This window comes from Cynocephalus volans, chromosome 4, assembly GCF_027409185.1.
Source record: "Cynocephalus volans isolate mCynVol1 chromosome 4, mCynVol1.pri, whole genome shotgun sequence".
NCBI lineage: Eukaryota > Metazoa > Chordata > Mammalia > Dermoptera > Cynocephalidae > Cynocephalus > Cynocephalus volans.
In genome coordinates, this window is record NC_084463.1 from 141,257,386 (window position 1) to 141,281,100 (window position 23,715).

Below are 23,715 nucleotides of genomic sequence, written 5' to 3' on the forward strand. Positions count from 1 at the left end.
GGGGCAAAAAGTGAGAAGTAGTTGAGAAGAATCAGAGCTTGTGCTGTGAGCAGGCTCGTGTGGCTGGCTCAGGTCTCTGTCTCACAATCTAAGTTTTAATGGGTGTCTTGCCTTCTGTTAAAAGCATAAGTTCTGAGAAACAGAGACCCACCTGTGGGGAAAATTGGATAATTTAGTCAGGCTCCCTCTGCTCAGGTCCAGCTGAGGGACTGAGTAGCACATTTCTTGTAAAGAAGTTGTATGGGTGGAGTTAGTGTGCATGTGCACCCATGTATCTTTCTAGTTATTGCTATTGTATGTTCTGCAGTTTGCGAAGCAAGATGGCAGCAGAGAGCTTGCCTCTAACAATAGAGCATGTTTACTCTGCTGGCAGCTGCTCAGTTTCAGTTTGTCTTTGGACTTTGCCAGTAGCAGTTGAGTTTCTGAGTTTCTTTGTGGACTGCTTGGCTTATAGTGTTGTGTGTCCTGAATAAAGACTATTCCCACTTCAGCCAAGGCTCCAAGGACCTTTTTGCCAGTTACCTAGCTCATAGACCTGCGTGTGAAGGGTTTGTGAACAGGCTCGAGGGGTCTATGAGCACCAGACCCTAGCCCTAGCTCTACAATTGGTGTTGTTGGCAAGATTAGGCTACACCATCTTAACTGCAGGCAGAAATTAGAAGAGGTCCACTTCTTCCCTCCACATCCAGGAGGGTAAGTTACTGAAGTCATCACTGGTACAAAAAAACTGTGAGATCCTGGATTTTCATCAAGACATGGTTTATTCATCAGAAGAGCAGGAAGGATGCCTTTGTTTTCTGCTGCTATAACAGAATACCACTGACTGGGAAAAATGTACAAAGAACAGAAGTTTATTTGGCTCACAGTTCTGGAGGCTAGGAAGTTCAAGATCATTGTGCCAGCATCTGGCGAGGGTTGTCCTGTAGTGGAAAACATCACACAATGACTGAACACACAAGAGACAGAGAGAAGATAGGGGTTGAATTTATCCTTTTATCAGGAGCCCACTCCCATGATAATGGCATTAATCACTTCTTAAAGGTTCCACCTCCTAACATTTGTTACAAAAGCAGTTAGGTTTTCACATCAGTTTTGGAGGGGACATTCAAACCATAGCAGAGGATAACATTGTTAAAGATTGAAAGCTGCATTTCAAAGTTTTGAGTCCTGTTTCCAGGTACATCATATATCAGGTTCTCTAACAGTAGTGACAAGAAGAGCACCACCTTATAGTTACACATGTTTTGGAGAAGTGTCACATGCCTTGCTTTGTTTGATTCTTACCAATACCCAGTGAGATCTGAGATTCAGACATCATATTCCCAACTCAACGAATGTAGAAACTAAGACTCTGAGAAGTGTAGTGACTGTAGGCAAAATGCTAAGAGCATGGGCAGAACTATAACTCAATCTACTGCTATTAAAAACATTTTTAACCTCTAATACCTCAGATCTTAAGGGTGCAGACACTGGGGCCACATTGCCTGGGTTCAAATCCATGTATACCTACTTAATAAGTGTAAGATCTCAAGCAAGTTACTTATTTTATTTATGTCTCAGTTTATTCATCTGTAAAATAGGCTTAATAACAGTACCTCTCTCACAGGACTGTGGTGAGTATGAAAAGAGTTAATACATGCAAAAGGCTTTAAAGTGTTTGTAATGTGTTCCTTATGAGCACTCAATAAGCCTTAAATTTTCCTTTTTTTCAACTTTACTAGCATAAAGTAATCTAACATATTCATATAACCTTTAATCGACAATTAGAAAGTGAGTAAAATCCTCATTTTTTATGTGAGAGAATTGAATATGCCAGTTACTATTTCTGCATTAACCATCCCAAAAAGTAGTGACATAAAACAGTAATTTTATTACGCTTACAGATTGTTAGAATCAGGGTTCTGGACAGAGTACAGAAAGTAAATCTTGTCCGTGCCACACATTTTCTAGAGCTTCAATTGAGAAGACTCGAAGGCTGAGAATGACTTGAAGGTTGGAGGCTGGAATCATCTGGTGGCATGTTCATTAGCATGTCTGTTGGTTGATGCTGGCTGTCAGCAAGAACTTGAGCTGGGCTATGGTCTGGAATACCTACATGTGTCCTCTTTATGTGACCTGGGTTTCTTCCACAGGATGGCAGCTTCAAGACAATGGGACTTCTCACATGGCAATTCAGAGATCCAGGGATCCAAGTGGAAGCTGTGTCACCTTTTATGACCTACCGTTGAAAGTCACATAGCATCATTTCAGCCACATTCTGGTAGCTGCAGCGAGTCACAAGACTGCCCATATTCAAGGAGAGGGAAATTAGACTTCACCTCTTGATGGAGGAGAAACAAGGCTTCAGAAAAGCATGAGCATGGCAGGTGTTGTTGCAACCCATCTCTGGAAAATACAAGATTCCACGAAGAGAAAGATAAGATTTGCCAAATGTTACCAATTTTTCTTACCAAAAATAAAATATATACATACATACATATATACACATACATATATACACATATATATACATACATACATATATACATACACACACATATATATAAAATTTCTGGCAAATCCCATCTTTTTCTATGTGGAATCCTGTATTTTCCAGATATGGTTGCAACTAAATATATATATATATATATATATATATATATATATATATATATATATATATATAAATGACTATCCCAGAATAAGGATACACAGCTTTTAATTTTTAAAGTTCTTTTCATGATCTATCAGACCTTCCTCTTATTTGTAAATAATGTCAATTAATCTTGTACATTCACTGGCAAGTACATCTGAAGGTTTGGCCCTGCAGGGATGCAACTGAGGGCAAGCAGGTTGCACTGGGAAAACATCCAAGTAAATTTTACAAACTTGTAATGAAAATTTATTTCATGTTAGTCTTCCTTCCTCATGCTGTGCTCCTCTTCTTTTCTTTTAATCAACCTTCAGGGATGAAGAAAAGTACTGATCAAAATTGGTCAGATCCCAGAGCATTGATTTGTCTGGCATCTTCTTCAAGTGGATGAGTAAGTACACTCCGGCTCAGTCCTTTCTTTTCAGCCCATGTGGCAGCCCTCACCATGGGCGCTTTTGTGTCTGGTGCTTCCTTTATGATCACTTCTCGCCACCTCCTCTTCTCTCCAACTGGTCACAGTCACCATGTCTCTAACTTATGTCTGTGCTTTTGTTCTCATATCCCACAGCCTTTTCTCCACACACCAGCCAGAGTGAGACTTTTGAAACCTAGGAAAAGTGATGTTTTACTCCTCGACCTTCTGATTCCCATTGCACTTGGAGTCAAAGTCAAAGTCTTTACAATGTCTGACATGATCTAGACACCTCTTTGACCTCATCTTCTCTAAGTTTCCCCCTGGCTCACTCTACTCAATCCATGCTAGCTTCTCTATTGGGTATTCCATGAAGAGACATTCTTAGAGTCCTTTCATTTGCTCTTCTCTCTGCCAGACTGTTCCTTCCCTGTGTATCAACATGACCAACTCTAGCACTGCCTTGTGGTTTTCACTCACAAGTCAGCTTCTCAGTGAGGACTTTCCTGAACACATCATTGAAAATTGTAAACACCCTCTCTCTGTAGATTTTAGCCTATTTTCTAATTCTTTTATCTCCGTAGCATTTACTGCCATCCTACAAATTTTACATTTACATTATCCATTTGTTTATTCTGTATCTTCTGTCATCCTTATGTACACACTAGAATAAAAGCTTTCAAGAACAAGATCTATTTTGTGTATTTTATTCACCACTACAGGATCTCGAGCAGTGCCTGATACATAACAGCAGCTCAATGAGTATTTGTGGAAGAAATGAATGAATACATGGGTGTGGTAATACTGGATGTATGTTTAGACACAGATTAGGTGGCAGATAATTGAAGACCTAGAGGAATGCTTTAATTTGAAGCTACTTTGGACTAGTTAGCCAAGGTAAAGGGAATGTGTCCCTGTGACTCAGCCCACCTTATTGCAATGTTGGTTGTTGAAGTTTAAGTCCATCTATTAAAATTGTTTATTGTTTTTCATTTGTCATTTTCTTAAAGCATATATGCAGCATCCTTGGAAAAGTCTGAGATGTATGGGCTTAGATTTGAGCAGAATCTAGGAATTCTTTCTTTCCTTAGCCTCAATGCTATCTAATAGTTCTCATGTCCTACTGTTGTAGGCAGAACAATGCCCCTTCCAAAGCTGTTCACATCCAAATCCTTGAAACCTGTGAGTATGTTATGATACATGGCAAGAGGAAATTAAGGTTGCAGATGGAATTAAGGTTGACAGTCATCCTGAGGTCAGAGACTATCCAGGTGAGCCCATGGTATTATAAGAGTCCTTATAAATGAAGGAGGAAAGGATAGCCGGAATCAGAAAAGGAGATATGACAATAGAAGTAGAGATCAGAGTGATGTAATTGCTTGCTTTGAAGAAGAAAAGAGGCCTGAAGCCGAGGACTGTGATAAACCTCTACAAGTCAGAAAAGAAAAGAAAATGGATTCTTCACTAGACTCTTCATAAAAAAACATACTTCGATTTTAACCCAGTAAGACCCATTTAGAACACCAACAGAGTTTTAAGATAATAAATTTGTGTTTTTTTATACCACCAAATTGGTACTTATTTTTAATAGTGCAATAAGAAACTAATGTGCCTACCATAATTTTTTTAAAAACACCTTTATTATTAGCATTATCATCAAAATACAAAAGAAAATCCAGCCTAAAAGTGTGCAGTCCTGCTACAGCATTTGGTAGAATGGAGGGCAACATTTTGTGGTTTGAGTACTTCCTTTCATCAAGTTCATAAGAGCAAATTTTATCAGCCGTCATAAAGCCCTGGTAATAAAGTTAATTTTCTGTATTCCAAAATGCCATCCAAATAACAACACCAGCTAGAGCTTTTTTTATTTTTAGACCAATATAAAAAAAAAAAAGTATGACCTTCCTTTTAGTAACTAACAAAACATGCTTTCTACTTTCATGCCAAAAAAAATAAAAGAAAAAATTAGATTAAAGCACATCTTCCTTGAATTAACGATGGATGAATTTTTTAATTTAGCCCAATTCAAGTAAATTTCTACGTATTGCTTCTAATTATACTATTCTTTTTTTTTTTTTAATGGAGACTAGGAATCAAGAAAGAAAGCACTGTAAGTTGATTTTAATAAAAGGAATGTGTTTTCTCAATTCAGAATGAGAAAGGCTTTCAACAGCAGGTCTGTCGATTTTTGAAAATCCTAATTAGACTGAATTAAATGACTAAAATGCTACTAATTACTTTTTAATTTCAAGAGAGATGTTTACAAAGCACAGTATAATGAGTGATACAGCACTTCAAATGATTACTAATGTTGCCATTTTGTCTGACTTAATCTCAATTAGTATAAATCACATTGTCATCATTGTTAATTGCCATTTCTTTCAAGCAAAATGGTAATTTCTCTTTACAATCTTACAATTGCTGTTTGTTTTCTTCAAAATATTCCATTTGCAAAGCCTAATAAAAAGAACGTTTATAGCTCCTGTATTTTCTGCAGTTTGAAGCAAATGCGTTTGTTATCCCGTTTTGAAGGGCAGTGGTAATTTCTACTTACTTCTAATAAAGTGGAACTTTTAACTTTTAACTATGTTGTCATGCCAAATGTAGATTCATGGTAGCTGTAGTTCCATAGAAGAATTTCTTTACATTCAGATTCCAGGAGGAGCTTTCATTAATAAGATCTAAGAGGTACCGTTTATGTTTCACCTCTCTGAAGAAATTCATCATTAAAAAAGGAAAGAAACAGCTTTTGGATATCAAGAGAGTACTGAATTGCTCTATTTTTTTTTTCTCCAATTTCTTTCCATTCTTGTTCTACTCATATGAACATAAAAGCTCTCTCTCTCAAGGCAATTATCTAATCAATCATAGGCTATTGGCTGTTCATTACTCTATGTCATTGGATACCCTTGGGAAAATTTCCCCAATTTTTCTGCTCAGTCATAAACATAAAAGACTTTAAAAATAATGAACACCTAATAGTTCCCAAATGAGATTCTATCATGACACATTTCTGTAAGAGCTCTTCTAGACTTCATCTGATCTTTCTTAAAAAATAAATAAAATTAGGAATTGGATATTAACAATTAAAATTTTTTTCACATAGATAGTTTTCTTTTTCTTTTTCTTTTTTTAAGAAGTGGAGCTGGAATTTATTTTATTATTTTTTATTATTTTTATTTATTTATTTATTTATTTGTCTTTTCGTGACCGGCCGCACTGCGTTCAGCCAGCGAGCGAACTGGCCATCCCTATATAGGATCCGAACCCGTGGCGGGAGTACTGCCGCGCTCCCAGAGCCACACTCTCCCGAGTGCGCCACGGGGTCGGCCCAACATAGATAGTTTTCTTAACCTGTTGGTGCCTATTTTGTTTACTTCTTGTCACATAACAAACTATCCCGGAGCTTAGTAGCTTAAAAAAAAATTGTTTAACTCACGATTTGGGGGGTAAGAATTTTGGGAAGGAAGAAAGAAACCATAATAATATGTTGAACTTTCAAAAGGAGAGAATAAACTTAAGGATACTAGAGCTGGAGGGGAGAGGAGGAGGAAGGGGGTGGGGAGTGATTGGTCAGGTAATGGGCATAAAGAATAATTACAATTTGTAATAATGAATATGCTAATAAAAATAAATTTTAAAATCTATGAAAAATATATCAAACAAAATATATATCAAAACATATCAAACAAAAACTGATAGAAATTCAAGAAGAAAACAGCAAATCCACAGTCAGAGTCAGACATACATACCTCTCGGTAATCAATATACAAAGAGAAAAGAATGTCATAAATAAATATCTAATTACTTAATATCTACCCAGACATTTCTTTAGTTTTTCACGCTTTCAAAGCATTTTCACATACACATATTCTTATGATTGTCTCCTTATCTCTCTAAAGGAAACCAAGTGAACAAAGTAGAATTTGATTAGTGGAAGACTTGGAGCTGCTTAAAATTCAAATCTCCAAGTTTGAAATTATATTATTTTTGCTATAGTCTAAATGTGTGCCCTAAAATTCACGTGTTGAGAACTTAATCCCAATGCAACAGTGTTGGGAGGCGAGGTCTCATGGGAGGTGTTCAGGTCATGAGTGCAGCACCCTAGAGAATGGATTAATCCCACTATAAAAAGGGCCAAGGGTGTGGATTTGCTCCCTCTTGCCCATCCACCTTCTGCCATGTGAGGACCCAGCAAGAAGGCTCTCATCAGGTGCTGGTGTCTTGACCTTGGACTTTTCAGCCTCCAGAGCTATGAGAGAATAAATATCTGTTCTTAATAAATTAACTAGTCTGTGGTATTGTTATAGCAGGATAAAATAAACTCATATACTTTTCACTCTTCTCCTGCTTATATAGCTTATTTTCTTGCTGATATCAGCAAGCTCACTAGTCCCTACTCATGACCTAAGATTTCAAAGAAGTAGACACATGATCCTTGATAATGATTAACTAGAAAAATGAACAAAAAAAATCAATTGAAATAATGAGTAAAAGTGTTTAGCTGAATACCTGTCCTAGAGTGAGTGTTAAATAAATGACAGCTATTACTAATACTGAATAGCATGTGATACTTCCATTTTTTTCTATGTTGAAATTATTTCTAAGTTTATTTTCCTTTGTCTTGTGTTCCAAGATGGTTACTTGTAGTATTCAAATCATTCACTAGTCTCAAAATGCTCTTCTGGATGAGATCTCAACATTATAGCTTTCCTATAAATGGAAGTAAGCCTTGACATACACATTCACTAAATAATAAGAGAGATGGAGCTAGGGTCAAAACAGAGAGGGCAAACCTGTAACAGCAAGGCAGTCACTATGTCTTTGAACTCTTTCAAATGTTATGAGGCGGCCTATCCCTCCCAATTCTGCTGATCTGGTATGAAAGAAAAAACATTCCTCTAGACAGCAATGCAGTATCTGAATTCCTATCAGAGTGGCTGAGTTTCTTTTGCAGACCCTTCTAATTGGTACTGAACAAAGCCTTGTCTTTGAGGCTGATTCTAGAACCAGGCTGTAAGGAGAGTTGGAGTCCAATAAAACCATTGATATTTACTCCATAATGTAGTCCTTCTTTCCAGGGTATGCTTTCTCTGAAGATTGATAACAGTTTTCATTGTGTGAGCTTGTAAAATGCAAAATGATTAAAGGCATATCTATTTTTTTTAATCCCATCTCTGCCATTCCTATAGTCAACAACAGCAGAGTCCTGGCTGTTTCACATACGCTTACATGAAATGTCAAGTTTAGCCATCAGCACTGAAAAAAATCTTAAAGGGCAAGATTGCTGCATTGTAATGAATTTGGGGAGCACCTTCAGGCTGACTATATGCTGAAGGAATTGTGATCTTTTAGAATGATCCCCATTTTGCTTCTCTGCCTCAGCATGAACCTCACTAAACAGTTCCATTTCCATATCATTACAGAGCATGAAAAGGACATTTCTTCTAAAGAGCCACAGCTTGGAGTCACTCTCTTATAGTCTTTTTCATCTTTTTGGGCCCTATTGCCTGTTTCTTTGACATTCCAGGACACCTCAATTTTGATTTCCACTTTGATTCACTCTCATTGCTGGCTGCTACCCTTGGTTTCTGACACTCAATTCTGCTCATTTCTGCTCTGTCCTGTATTAAGCTTCCCAGCTGCACATTTCATTGAGGAATTTTAATGTGACAGGAAAAAGAGCTCAACAAAACTGTGGTGGATGAATAGTGATTGAAATGAAATTGTGAAATATGTACTCTGCACAGCTTACACCTTAACTTCAGGCAGCAGGGCACTAGTTTTACTGAAGAAGCCACCTTTTCCAGATGGCCTCAAGTATGCAAAGAATGAACACACACACACACACACACACACACATACAGCTGTGTGTGTGACCAATGCTTCAGTGTATGGCTGTTTAGATTTAAGAAGTTCCATCTCTCCCCTGGGGTGATGGCAAACCTGTAAAGAACACATACCTGCCTTACCCATCCTAAGAGACCAAGCTGCATATAGATGGTTGCTATCCAATTTTGCCAGAAGCAATCTTATGCTGTAGCATGACCACGGCATGGGGGGAATTGAGTAAGGTAAAGAATCCAAGATCATTAAGGAGAAAGTAAAGCCAAGCCTCAAATCTAAGGAATAAGTATAAAGAGGCACAAACATTACACAAAATAATAAGTTAGAGGTCAAGGAATCAAGTATGGGTGACATGTATTGAAGGAAATTAGGAGGTCATATTTCCTGTATTCAAATCCAAGCACAGCTATTGACTAAATATAGGACTTTGGGTAATTTTTATAAATACTATAAGCCTTCATTTCTTTATATTTTAACTGGGTTCAATGTTACCTTTCTCTAATGTTGTGATGAGGACTAAATAAAACAATGGGTATTTATTGGGAAGAATATTAATTATTTAAAATATTAAACTCTTATGAAATAGATGAAGACAAACCAAATGAGAACAAGAAAAAGCTTTTTATTCAGAGTTTGCTACAACAAGGGAGTCAGTCACCATTGTGTTTAGCAGAGACTCAAAGGCAGGCATAAGAATGGGAAAGTGTTGTAGTGGAGAAAAGGGATGACTTAGTGTATTTTGTCATTGGAGGCTGTTGGCATGGGGAAGCTGTAGTCAGGCTAACTATAAGTGGAGCCTCCTGTATGATTGGTTAGAAGCTTATATTTTGCCTTCTCTAGCTGGTCCTAAATTAGAAGTGAGGACAAAGTAAGGGAACCCTTCAGTTGTTAACCAAGCACTGATCATTTTAACCCCAATTTTATAGGTGTATTATTTAATTTCCTGGGTTTACTGCTAGAGATGGTTGACTGACTTCCTACAAGTCTGACTTATAGCAGGCTGTCTTTCTATGCTGGCTACTGTAGTAATGGGTTTATTTCCTGGGCTAGTTGCTGCAGACTGTAGGTCTGAGTCTATTTTTACACTTGGTCTGTCCATTGTCCATTTGTATATTGAGTCTCTCTCCTATAGTTTTCATTTCTCTTAAGTAAATAATTACTTGTATCTTCCATACTAAATCTCAAAATGAGTTTCAACGTTTCAGGGGGAAGATGAATATAGACAGAAACGATGAAAAACTGCTCAATTTTTGTTTTTAAATTAATTCCTTTGTAAGTCTATAGACAGACAATAGTCTCCAGAGTGTTCATTTCTGCAAAGAGAGAAAAGGGGTTTCAAATTCCAAAAGATCTCTTCACATCAGGGAGTAATGCCAAATTACTTAGATCAAAAAAATCTTTATACTCAAGTGTGAAAAGTCCTTTCTTCCCTGGGGGGAAGCCAACGAAACAAAACAAAGAAGCTTTGTACCAAGGTGATTCAGTGAGCTCTTCCAGTTTCCATGGGCATCCTGGGGTCATGAACTTGTTTGCTGAACTGAAATCATATGATATTTAATGGCACCTACAGGAATTTCAGTTCCCAATATTGTCCCCAAGAATGCCTGAAATTCTATTATGAATGAATTATCCTGTAATGGGATGTGTTGCTTCCTCACCTCCTCTTTTAAAAATGTCAGGTCTTTATTGTGTTCAGTCTTTTCTGTACATTATATTTAGGGGCATTTATACAGTGGGTAAGAGGTCGAAAAGATGGTAGAGAGACTCAAAACCACAGCTTTAAGTAAATGAAATAAAGACTTCTCGATCTTAGCACCACTGACATTTTGGACTGGATTTTTTGTTGTTGTTGTTGTAGGGACTGTGTGTTTGTGAAGGTTTAGCAGCATCTTTGGCCTTCATTCAATAAATGCCAGTAGCACCCCCTCTCCAGCTGTAATACCAAAAATGTCTCCAGACACTGCCAAATGCCCCCTGGGGTGCAAAATCACCCCCTGTTGAGAGCCACTCAAGAGTAAAGACTCCCATACTCACAGAATCAGCTGAAGAAAGTCTTTAAAAGTACTGACTCCAGGAACCCACTGTGGTGATTCTGGGTCAACAAAAACAAAAAGTTATATGTTTTAAATGTTTCTCAGAGGTCTGATGTTCAGCCAGTTTGGAAATTACTTTTGGGTTACTAACCATGAATAAGAAATGACTCAAAGGAGTCTCACAGCCATTTTCAAGTATGTAAAATTTACCTGCAGAAATGAGATTCAACTTTTCCAAGTAACTGAAAAGGGAGTTCTGGTCAAATTACAAAAAAGAGAAAAGTAAAAATAAATCTAACAGAATAGTAGATTTTTAATCACGGTAGGCATTTAAAGAAAAGTTGATATTAATCCTTTGTCAGATGCATATTTTGCAAATATTTTCTCCCACTCTGTTGGTTGTCTTTTTACTCTGTTAATTGTTTCTTTTGCTGTGCAGAAACTTTTTAGTTTGATATAATCCCATTTGTTTATTTTTCCTATAATTGCCTGTGCTTTGGGGATCCTATTCATGAAGTCTGTGTCCAGTCCTACTTCCTGGAGTGTTTTTCCTATGTTTTCTTTAAGGAGTTTTATTGTTTCAGGAAGTTCATTTAATTCTTTAATCCATTTTGAGTTTATTTTGGTATACAATGAAAGGTACGGGTCTAGTTTCATTCTCCTACATATGAGTATCCAATTTTCCCAGCACCACTTGTTGAAAAGGCAGTCTCTTCCCCAGTATGTAGATTTGCTCTCTTTGTCAAAGATCAGAGGGCTGTAGGTGTATGGATTAATATCCTGAATATATAAGGAACTCAAACAACTTTACAGCTAAAAAGCAAATAACCCAATCAAAAAATGGGCAAAGGAGCTGAACAGGCATTTCTCAAAGGAAGATATACGAATGGCCAACAGACACATGAAAACATGCTCAACCTCACTTGGCATCCAGAAAATGCAAATCAAGACCTCTTTGAGATACCATCTCACCCCAGTTAGGATGGCTAATATCCAAAAGACTGAGAACGATAAGTGCTGGAGAGGTTGCAGAGAAAAAGGAACTCTCATACACTGTTGGTGGGGCTCTAAAATGATGCAGCCTTTATGGAAAATGATATGGAGGTTCCTCAAACAATTACAGATAGAACTACCATATGACCCAGCAATCCCACTGTTGGGAATATACCCAGAGGAATGGAAATCATCATGCTAAAGGGATAACTGTACTCCAATGTTTATTTCAGCACTATTTACAATAGCCAGGAGTTGGAACCAGCCCAAATGTCCATCATCTCATGACTGGATAAGGGAAGTATGGTATATCTGCACAATGGAATTCTACTTTGCTATAAAAAAGAACTAAATACTACCATTTGCAACAACATGGATGGACTTAGAGGAAATTATATTAAGTGAAACAAGTCAGGCACAGAAAGAGAAATACCACATTTTCTCACTTATTTCTGGGAGCTAAAAATAAATAAATAAATAAACACACAAACAAATCAATGATGTTGGGGGAGAAGAAGACAGAATAATCACAAAAATTCCTTGAACTATTTAAGTCAAGTGAACAGATACAATGTAGGGGGGGCAAGGGTGTGGAGAGAAATGGGTAAAGGGGCATGAAAATCAACTACAATGTTAAAAAAAAATACATTAAAAAAAAAGAAAAGTTGAATGACCACTTGTCAGAAAGTTGTAAAAGTAAATCACACATCAAGGAGGATGTTGAAACCCTGACATTTAAGGTATGTTCTAATTCTGAAATAATATGATTCTATATAAATAAATTAGCCCTTAGTGTAAAATAGAACAAAATAGAACATTTGATCCTTTTTAGTTTACATGGAAGAAAAGTAAAAAAAAAATTAATGTTATTTACATTAACACACGTGTTCTCAATCGTGGGTGGACAGCAGAACCACATATAGAGCTTTTAGAAAATGCAAATTTTGGGCTCACGGAAGATTGAGAATTATTGGTTTATTCTGTTCCAGTCCCTCCTCAGCTCAGCTCTCAGACACAGCTATTACTATTTTGGGTTTACAGATGAGAGCACTAAACATAAAACGTTGCACAATTTGGTCAAGGCCACATGACTTCTAAGTGTTAAGACTGGAATCTAGTTCTCTCCAACATTAAAGACCGACACTCTCCCTACGAATCCCACAGTGACTCACCGAAGAGAAAGAGGGATGGGCAGATATTTTTGAATGGCTATTATCTTTCAGGACTTTTGTGTGGCACCTTGAAAAATGTTAAATTGACCTTCATCTTTCTGACAGTTTAATCTCATGTTACCAAAGAGTGAAACTAAAATAATGATAACCAGAAAATATAGTTGTTATTGAAAAGAAAGAAAAAAATGTAAAAAAAAAAACAAACAAATTATTTTTGCCTTAATTTCTCAGAGAAGAACATGTCTTGAGAAAAGAAGGTGTATCATCTCCCAGTCACACAGTTTGGGTGATGAAGAATCTCTTCCTTGGCACAATTCATACAAATTCCTTCCGCTGCTGAAAGCCATGATCCACATTTTGCAGATGTAGGTCAGACTTCCTGTCCTAACATATAGTCCAAGAAAATGAGTCTTAATCAGACTGAGGAATTAATTAACATTTATAGATATGCTAAAATATGCTGATTTGTTCCCCCGGTACTGAAATATATCACATGATGGAGAAGGAGCCAGTTCGCATTTGGTATGATTACGGTGGGGGTGGGGGTAGGAAAGAGGAGGGGAGAAAAGAGGGAGAATCAAGTTAATGAATTATTTTAAACTTGAAAAATATAAAAGTAAAAAAAAACAAAAAACAGAAGTCAGGAATAGCAATAATGAGTAACGTGCATTATGCACATATTAAGTGACAGAAAATGTGCTAAATACTTTATGTACATTTAGCACAATTAATTCTCTCAAAAATGCTGTGATGTTATAATGCCCATTTTATACCTAAAGAAACAGTTATAGAAAGTTAAGTACTTCCCCAGAGTTACATAGATTGGGCACACGGGTGCAAACCAAATCTTTCTGACTTCACATTTGTACTCCTAACTGCACCCCATACCCACCCAGCTGCATTTTGATTCCACATAGATCATTCTTCAGATATCTATAAGTAATTGACTATGTGGAGATGTCAGGCCGGAATTCTGTGGTTTCATTTCATTCCTCTTCCACCCACCTTTTTAGGTTTTTTTAGTAGAGTTCAGCATTAAAAGCTTATTTGGATACCCCAGTGACATACAGAACCTTCTCATGAAAACAGTAAAAGTGAGGAAGCTGTTCACATTCCAGGACGTTCTCAGCTCTTGCATTCCGGTTGTTTTGGAGAGAGATTCAAAGCTATTTAGCCTGAATAGAGCTGTGCACATGGACAAACTCTCTAAGATCCTGAGTTTGTTTTAGCAAAAGTAAGGCAGCTGAAAAGTAGGAAAGGCTCTAACTGGACCCAAAGGGATTTCAATTTTCTGCTTGAGCATCCAGGCACACTGATGTTTGCTCAGAACTTCAGAGAGCCCCTGCAACTCTAAGAGCTGGCACCTACAGGCGGAGCAGCCAAACCCCCTTGGGTGGAATTTCAGCGTTGTTGGGAAGACAGGCCTCTAGTGACATGTACTTCCTCTTGCTGAAGAGAAACCCTCACAGTTCATTGCGTTACCTTGGGGCTTGTTTTCTCTCAAAATTCAACTGGCCCCTTTTAAAAGTTGCTGTCAGGTACCAGTCAGTCCCGGCAAAGTTCATTTAAAGCTACCCTGAACATAATCCTTCCATCCTCACACCACCAGACATCATGATAAAAGAGGATATGGCTCTCCAGGTTGTTGCCTTCACCTCCTTCACTGCCTAGAACCCTGATACCTTGCATGTTACTGCTCATCATCGGTCCATAGCTCCCACATGCCTGCCCTTCTGTTCTTTCAGCCTAGCACCATCTTCAAGGCTGCATTTTGACCCCAACCAAAGCCCTCTCTCCCAGGCTGCTGAATCAAACTTCCCTGATTTAAACATTTTCTTAATTTTCTCATTTCTAGATACCAGCACTTGCCTGCCTTTTGCCTCCAGATGATAATTAGAAGATAGTGAAACATAACATAAACCGGGAGGTGGAAATTCCACAAAAAGTAGAAAATAGTGTAAAACTGTTAAGGCTGAGCTCAGTGTCAGAGAGAGCAAATGGGGATTGGCAGCCACATATTTGGTGAGTACCATGGATAGATATGAACACTGAAAAACAAGTCACGTTACCTCAACGCGCCATATTGGGTAAGGACAGTGTAGAGACCTACATAATCTATGTATTGGCAATCTATTAAACCTCACCAAACCTGCATTTGTCTTTATATTACACAAATCACTTTCAGTTATGTGATCTTGTTCAATGTCTTGTTTAATTTTCCCCCAAATAGTGCTAAATAAGGACTACTATGCACATTTTATAGAATATGCAGTTGAGGCCAAGACAAATTAAGTGTTTAAGTCAATGCAATTAGACAGTAACAGAATCACAGTGGGAGTCTAGGTCTGCCTGACTCTAAATAACACGTTTGTTCAGAGCAGCTCCTGCCCCTCTGCATTGATTTCTCCCTTTGGACAAGGTCTCAGTGATGATGATGGTACCTACTTCCTGCCGTCCCTGATGGGAAGGATCACAGAAGCAAGAGGGTGTGGGAGTAAGACAGGGAGCCCAGCTGCCTAGTATGAATTCCAGTCCTCTCACTTTTTCTCACTGTGAATTTGGCCAGGTGACTTCATTATTTTGCATCTTAGTTTCATATGCTTTCAAGTACTAATTGCACCAACGTCACAGGATTGTTGTATTAAAAAGATAATGCATGTAAACAGCATGGATTGGTAAGCAGAGTTAACCATTTTATATTGAGTGTTCTGAATTATTAACATGAAGAAATATGATGAATTTTCTAAACTTTCTATAATATGCATTTATTGCTTTCATAATTTTGAAAGACTCCCAAAGTCGGTAGTCAGTCAGTTCAGGGAGACCCTCCCAAGGAACAGCGAGACCACGAAGACGGATGCAAACAGCAAGAGGTTTATTTGAACACACGGGTACCCGGGCGACACAGTCTTTTGGAAGACTGGCGCGCCGAGTGAAGCTCCTGGGTCCTTTTTATAGCAAAAAGCGCGGGTACAGAAGCGAGAAGCGAGTTTAATTGGTCAGTTCAAATAAGCGCGGGTGAGCTTCGGTTATGTGGGAGTCCTTGAAACAGCTGAGGGGCACCCTGGAAACTGGTGGGAGTCCTTGAAACAGCTGAGGGGCACCCTGGAAACTGTTGGGAGTCCTTGAAACAGCTGAGGGGCACCCTGGAAACTGTTGGGAGTCCTTGAAACAGCTGAGGGGCACCCTGGAAACTGTTGGGAGTCCTTGAAACAGCTGAGGGGCACCCTTGAAACTTTAACTGACTTGTCTATTTCTGGGAACTATCCGCCCTTTGCCTCGGGCCGGGGCCCAGGTGCATAACCACAGATATCCTGTTCGTTATCTGGTCTCAACCTCAGGCTGTACTTTTCCTATGCTAGGGACTTTTAACCAGGGTAATGTTTTGTGCCTTGCAAAATGGCGTTACTACGGCTAGCTTAAAAAGTTCTTTCTTCATTCCCCCATTTCTTTTGTGGATAGCTCTAATCTTAGAGCGGAGTTAAAAGTTATTTTCATTATCTATAGTCTGATATTTTTGTCTAAGAACCAGGACTTTAATTGTACTTATTCTATCATTGATGAATTGGACTAACCTGTTGATGACACAGGGCCCCAGAATGAGCAACAGAAGAAGGAGTACTAGGGGCCCGGCGATGGTTGATAGTAGGGTAGTGAACCAAGGGGAGCTATTGAACCAACCTTCAAACCAGTTTTGATCTTTTTGGCGCTCTAACTGTCTTTTATCTAGTCTTTGTTTGAGTTTGGCCATGGTGTCTCGTATCACACCTGAATGGTCTACATAAAAACAGCACTCCTCTCTGAGGGCCGCGCAGAGGCCTCCCTCTCTTAAAAACAGTAAGTCAAGGCCTCGCCTATTTTGGAGTACTACCTCAGATAGAGAAGTCAATGAGTCCTCTAACTTGCTGACTGAATCCTGGAGGGCCCGGAGGTCAGTGTCCATGGCAGTCTGGAGCTCGGTTAGGCCCCGCTGGAGGTCTATAGGTCCTTTAATCAGAGCAGCCGAGCCGGTACCTATACCTGCCACAATTCCCAGTAGGACAGCTAGGGTAAGTGTGAGAGGTTCTCTCTTAAACCTGGGATGAGGGTTGTCATAGGCCTGCAACAAAGTTTCTTCAGGATGGTAATAGATGCGAGGAATCAGCTGAACCTGGACACAGAAATCCTTAGACTGATTAAAAACTGAGAGGGAAACGCAAGGGGTGAGACCGGTGCTGCAAGCCCACCAGCTATGGTTGGAGGGGAGAAGGTACTGATGGTCCCCGGAGGAATTGATGGATAGGGTCTGGTTGCAAAGATGTTGATGGGTAGAAGGTATTGTTCCTATACATAACCCTTGTCCTGTGACCTCTGTGAGAGTAAGCTTTCCCTGGGTCCCCCAACGGCAACTCTCGGCGCTGGTATAATTGGCCTCTCCCAAAAAGGCTATTCCTTCATAGTAGGGGGGGCTTATGGCCAGACAGAGCCAGCAATGCTCTGTGGCGTTCGGGTTGGTGGCATTTAGAGCTAGGAAGGCCCCCTGTACAAGACCAAAGAGCCTGTCACCCGTGGTGGGGGGTAGAGTGCCTGGTGATAGGAGGCTCTGTGTAGCAGTGCTCCTTTGTGCCGCGGGGGGTTGCCTGCTAGTCATTGGGTACAGCTTGTTGCTAGGAGGTCCCTGTTCTGCAAGGACGGGGTCGGGGCCCACTGCCACAGTTGGCATATTGGTGATATCTAGGCGAATGGTGAACAGTACACCTGGATCGTTTCCCGTCAAATAGAACCTTAGTCCCCAGGTTCTTCCTTGTGCCCAATCTCTGGAATTTTTTCCTTTCTCTGTGAATTTTATTTTAAGGGGGTTACACCAGCCGGTGTTGTCACAGTTTTTACTGCTATCGTTACGTTCTACAGTTATGAGGTCCCATGAGGAACTAGGTCCCCAGTAGACTGTCCCCGTGGTTTCACAACCCCATTCTTTGCAATATAGGGATTCCAGCCCTCCGCACCTTCTAGCTTCTGAAAGGGTCCGGCCATCCCGGGGGCACACGTAGAAGGGGGAAGCGGCAAGCCTGTTTCTAGCTCGGGGATAGCTGCACCCTGGGACCCCCCAGGTGATCTGATTATAAGCTTTTGTGTAGTCTGAATCAGGGGGTCTGATCTGGGCCTAGCCCGATGCTATGTATCCCGGGATATCCCAGGTCTCAATACCCGCCGCCAGGGCACATACATCAGGTTTAAGATCGGGCCACCAAGTCCAAGGCGGCTGGGTAGCCTGTTTGGTCCAGACAACTTCTCCAGTTTGGGACAGTACCTTCCAGGTGAGGATCACAGGCCGGTGGGGGTTCTTACCCGGTGGACTCATTTTTCCGCCGCCGAATACGCAGCTTAAGAGGATGATCAGTCCTTTCCAGCTCCCAGGTCTCGTTTGGTGCCGGGGGTGGTGCAGGCTTGAGATGGGAAGCATGGACCCAGGCAGCGATGCCATCAACTTTTACTGCGGTCGGGGTGGTCAGCAATACCAGATACGGGCCTTTCCACCGAGGCTCAAGGTTGCTGGGTCGATGGCGTCTGACCAGCACTCGGTCTCCGACCTGGAACGGGTGGGGGACAGCTATGGTACCGGGCTGATATGTCTCTTTGATCTGGTCCCAAATCTGGGTCTTCACAACTTCTAGAGCCTTTAAGTGGGTAAATAAGACAGGGAGAAAATTATCATCGGGACCCAGTGTTTCTCCCAACTCAAGTATGGGGGGGGGTCCCCCGTAGAGGATTTCATAGGGAGTTAGACCGAACTGGCCAGGGGTATTCCTGGCTCTGAACAGCGCTAAGGGAAGGAGGGCCACCCAGTCTTTTCCACCGGTCTCTAAGGCCAATTTAGTTAAGGTCTCTTTGATGGTTCTATTCATTCTCTCTACTTGACCTGAGCTCTGGGGCCTATACGCACAATGTAATTTCCAATTTATCCCCAGTTGTGTGGCTAGTCCCTGGCTTACCTGAGCAACAAAGGCTGGGCCATTATCTGACCCGATCACCTTAGGGATCCCGAAACGGGGCAGGATTTCTTCTAGTATCTTTTTACATACAGTCAGGGCCGTTTCCGTTTTGGTAGGAAAAGCTTCTACCCATCCAGAGAAAGTATCTACAAATACTAGCAGATACTTGTTTCTATACCGGCCAGGCTTTACCTCTGTAAAGTCTACTTCCCAGTATACGCCGGGTCGATCTCCCCGTTGTCTTTTTCCGGTCTCTCGGTAGGTGGTAGCCGCATTAGTCATGGCGCAAGCTGGACACCGATTGGCGACTTCTTGAACAGTGGACCGGAGGTTCGGGATGGAGAGGCTGGTGCGGCTTGCCAGTTGAAGGAGCTTTTCTGGTCCTAAGTGTGTTAGCTGATGTAACCGCTGAATGAATTCTTTTCCCTGGTCAGGAGTGAGCTCTCTTGGCTTGGTCCTAGCTTGAGCAGGCTCGATTGGCTCTTGAAGCTTTGTAGTTTTTGTTAGCACCTTGACCGACAGGGCGGCTTGTTTTGCAGCCTCGTCGGCCCTCCGGTTCCCGGCCGCCACAGGGTTATTTCCTCTCTGGTGGCCTGGGCAGTGGATAATGGCGACCTGCTTAGGGAGGTAAATGGCCTCTAGCAGAGCCAGAATTTCTTGTTTATTTTTAATGTCTTTTCCAGCAGAAGTGAGCAGTCCCCTCTGTTTATATATTGCCCCATGAATGTGAGCAGTGGCAAAAGCATACCTGCTGTCCGTGTAGATGTTGATGTTTTTTCCTTCGGCTAGGCGTAATGCCTGCGTCAAGGCTATTAGCTCGGCCTTCTGGGCTGATGTCCCTTCTGGCAGGCTGCTTGCCCATACCGTCCGTTTGCCATCTACGATGGCGGCCCCTGCTTTCTTCTTACCTTCCGCAATGAAGCTGCTACCGTCTGTATACCAGGCAGGCACTCCGGGCAATGGCTGGTCCTTCAGGTCCCGTCGAGTCCCAGCTTCTTCAGCAAGGATTTCTGAGCATTGGTGTACTGGGGTGGATTCTGACTCGACTGGTAGTAGGGTAGCTGGGTTCAGGACAGCAGGGGGCGCGAAAGATATTCTTTCGTTTAGCAGCAAACTCTGGTAATGAGTCATTCTGGCATTGGTCATCCACCGATTGGGGGGCTGCCGCACGATACTTTCGAGGCTGTGGGAAGCAATCACAGTCACATTTTGCCCCAAGGTTAACTTATCAGCGTCTTTGAGGAGGAGTGCCACTGCAGCAACCGCTTTTAGGCAGGTTGGCCACCCACTGGCCACTGGATCCAGTTTTTTTGATAGATAAGCTACTGGCCGTCGCCATGGTCCTAGGGTCTGAGTAAGCACTCCTCGGGCTACACCGGCTCTTTCATCTACGTACAGAGTAAATGATTTGGTGAGGTCTGGGAGAGCCAAGGCGGGGGCAGACAGCAAGGCTTTTTTTATGTGGTCAAAAGCCTTTTGATGCTCCTCAGTCCAGGTAAAAGGAATGTTTTCCCTTGTCAGGGGGTACAAGGGTGCAGCCAGGGAAGCAAACCCAGGAATCCAGAGCCTGCAGAATCCGGCAGTACCCAGAAATTCGCGGACCTGCCTGGGGGTTGTGGGAGTAGGGATCTTCATAACTGTAGCTTTCCGGGCCGGGGTCAGCCATCTTTTTCCCCCTTTGAGCAGGTACCCCAAATAGGTGACCTCTTTCTGGCATAACTGGGCCTTTTTAGCTGATACCCGGTACCCCAACTTACTCAGTTCCTGCAAGAGCTTTTGTGTCCCTCTTTTGCAGCCTTCATATGTGGGAGCTGCCACTAGGAGGTCGTCCACATATTGGAGTAATATGACCTGGGGGTTGAGAGCCCTAAAAGGAGCTAAATCTCGGTGGAGGGCCTCGTCGAAGAGAGTGGGAGAATTTTTGAACCCCTGTGGCAGCCGTGTCCAGGTCAGCTGACCTGTGTTACCTTTTTCTGGGTCTCTCCACTCGAACGCGAACAGTGGCTGGCTGTTGGGGTGTAGTCTGAGGCAAAAAAAGGCATCCTTGAGATCCAGGACTGAGTACCAAGTGTGACTAGGCGGAAGGGAACTCAGGAGGCTGTATGGATTTGGGACCGTGGGATGAATGTCTTGCACCCTTTTGTTAATTTCTCTCAAGTCTTGGACTGGCCGATAGTCATTGGTCCCTGGCTTTTTTACTGGTAGCAGAGGGGTGTTCCAGGGCGATTGGCAGGGCACTAAGACCCCTAGGTCTAAGAACCTTTGGATGTGGGGTCTGATGCCTTCCCGGGCTTCTTTAGTCATTGGATACTGTCGGACGGCCACCGGTGAGGCACCTGATTTCAGCTCTACTACTACTGGTGGGACGTTATTGGCCAGTCCCATACCTGTCTTTTCTGCCCATACGGTGGGAAAAAGTTGGAGCCAGGATGGGTCGATGGAGGGAGAGGCCGGCTTTTCATACAGCCGGTATTCTTCTTCTAGGTTTAGGACCAGGCACATGGTAGAGTGATCTCCCCATGTTACTTGTGGGCCCTCTGTGGAAAACTGGATTTGAGCCTTTAGTTTGGTCAGGATGTCCCGGCCCAACAGAGGAGCAGGGCACTCAGGTATGACCAAAAAGGAATGGGTCACTTGCCTATGTCCGACCCTTAAAAGTCTCTGAGTGGTCCAGGGGTAGACTTTGCTGCCGGTCGCTCCTACTACGACTGTCCGCCTGGACCCTACCTTCCCCATGGGTTGGGTCAGCACCGAATGTTCAGCCCCGGTATCGACCAGAAACTCGATGGGGGTCCCCTCCACTGTCAATGTTACCCTAGGTTCGGGGAGGGGGTCCGAACCCCGACTCCCCTAGTCATCTAGGGATAGAACCTTGGCTTCTCTGATGTTCTTTTTCCGGGGACATTCTCTTGCCCAGTGACCCTTCTCTTTACAGTACGCGCATTGGTCTTTGTCTAGAGGGGGTCTTCCATCCCTAGGTGTTTTCTTTGCCCGGTTGCTCAGGTTCCCTGTCTGCCTATCTCTAGACCCTCTTTCACCTACCACTGCGGCCAAAATCCTAGTTAAATTTTTTTCTTGGCGTTTATCACGCCGCCTCTCTCTCTCTTCTGTCTCTTTTTTTTCTCTTTCCTGTCTTTCTTCTTCTGTTTCTCTCTTGTGGTACACCTTTTCTGCCTCCTTTACTAAGTCTTGTAAGGAAAGGTCTTGGAGCCCCTCTAGTCTTTGTAACCTTTTTTTAATGTCTGGGGCTGACTGGCCGATGAAGGCCATTGTGACCGCAGCCTGCTGCCCCTCAGAAGAGGGTTCAAACGGAGTGTACCTTCTATAGGCCTCCATTAGGCGTTCTAAGAAAACCGAAGGGGGTTCTGCCGGTCCCTGCAAGACCTCTCTTACCTTGGCCAAATTGGTGGGGCGCCGGGCTGCCCCTTTGAGACCTGCCACTAGAGTCCGGCGGTAGACCAGAAGACGCTCCCTACCTTCGGCCGTGTTGTAATCCCATTGAGGTCGATTGAGGGGGAAAGCCTCATTAATGAGGTTCTCGAGTTGTGTAGGGGCCCCGTTATCCCCGAGAACGTTCTTGCGGGCCTCCAGAAGAATCCTTTCTCGCTCTTCAGTGGTGAAGAGGATCTGGAGTAGCTGTTGGCAATCGTCCCAAGTGGGCTGGTGAGAGAACATAAGGGACTCAAGAAGTCCCGTGAGACCTGCTGGTTTTTCAGAAAAAGAAGGATGGTTAGACTTCCAATTGTAAAGATCTGCTGAGGAAAAAGGCCAATACTGCAAAGGGACCAAGCCATTTGGCTCAGCTGGGGGCCCTATGGCTCGGAGGGGCAAAGCTACGGTGGAGTCAGGACCGGAGCCGTCTCTCGGACTGCGAGGTTGGCGGCTCCTAGTCCCCGCAGCCGGTCCCTCAGGGCTAGGATCACCGGGCGCTCGGCCTGGTGCCGATCTGTTTCCCTGAGGGGCCAGAGGGGGCAGCGGAGCCGCCGGGTAAGGTGGGGGTTCAGAGAGAGAAAATAGGTCATCTGGTGTCGGGAGGACGGGGGGTTGGGGAGGGGCGGAAGGCTTCCTTGTAGGTGGCCTTTGAGTATTTTCTGATCCCGAAACAACAGCGACTTTGCTGGAGGGTGGCACCCAGGGAGGGGGATTCTGGGCGAGGTCTTGCCATACCACGACATAGGCAACCTGGTCCGGGTGTCCTCCGGTCTCCTGAAAAACAATCTTTTTAACTGCAAAAATGACAGAAAGGTCAAAGGTTCCCTCTGGCGGCCAACCTACGCCGAATGTGGGCCACTCAGACGAACAGAAAGTCTGCCATTTTCCTTTTTTGATCTCCATGGACAGATTGTGAGCCCTGGCTTTGACATCTTTCCAATGATCTAGAGTAAGGGAGAGAGGCGTAAGGGCACCTTGCCCCATCTCGAAAATTTCCAATAGGGGAACGACGACGCAAAGACCTATCACAACTAAGACAAAAAGAAACCAGAAACGGCGACGAGACCGAGTGCCGTAGAAATAGAAGAAAGAGTCCGATGGCAGAGCGCGCCTCCCGAGACGCGGTGAGACCAAAACACAATAATCCTCTGCCAAGGGGTCCACCAGGCGTCCCTGGTCCTCCCCTGATCCTGGGACGTCTCCCAGGATTGCCGGGTGGCGA

The 23,715-nt window shown here is 42.5% G+C and overlaps 1 protein-coding gene across 1 annotated transcript; it reads right to left on the reverse strand.

Moving 5' to 3' along the window:
* Positions 1-18,449: 18,449 nt before the first annotated feature.
* LOC134374604 (uncharacterized) lies at positions 18,450-23,477 on the reverse strand (the record flags this gene model as incomplete). The annotated part of the gene is given in 1 exon segment (XM_063092444.1): positions 18,450-23,477. A coding segment is annotated over 1 exon segment (5,028 nt), but the record flags the coding sequence as incomplete, so codon positions are not given.
* Between the last annotated feature and the right edge of the window lie 238 nt (positions 23,478-23,715).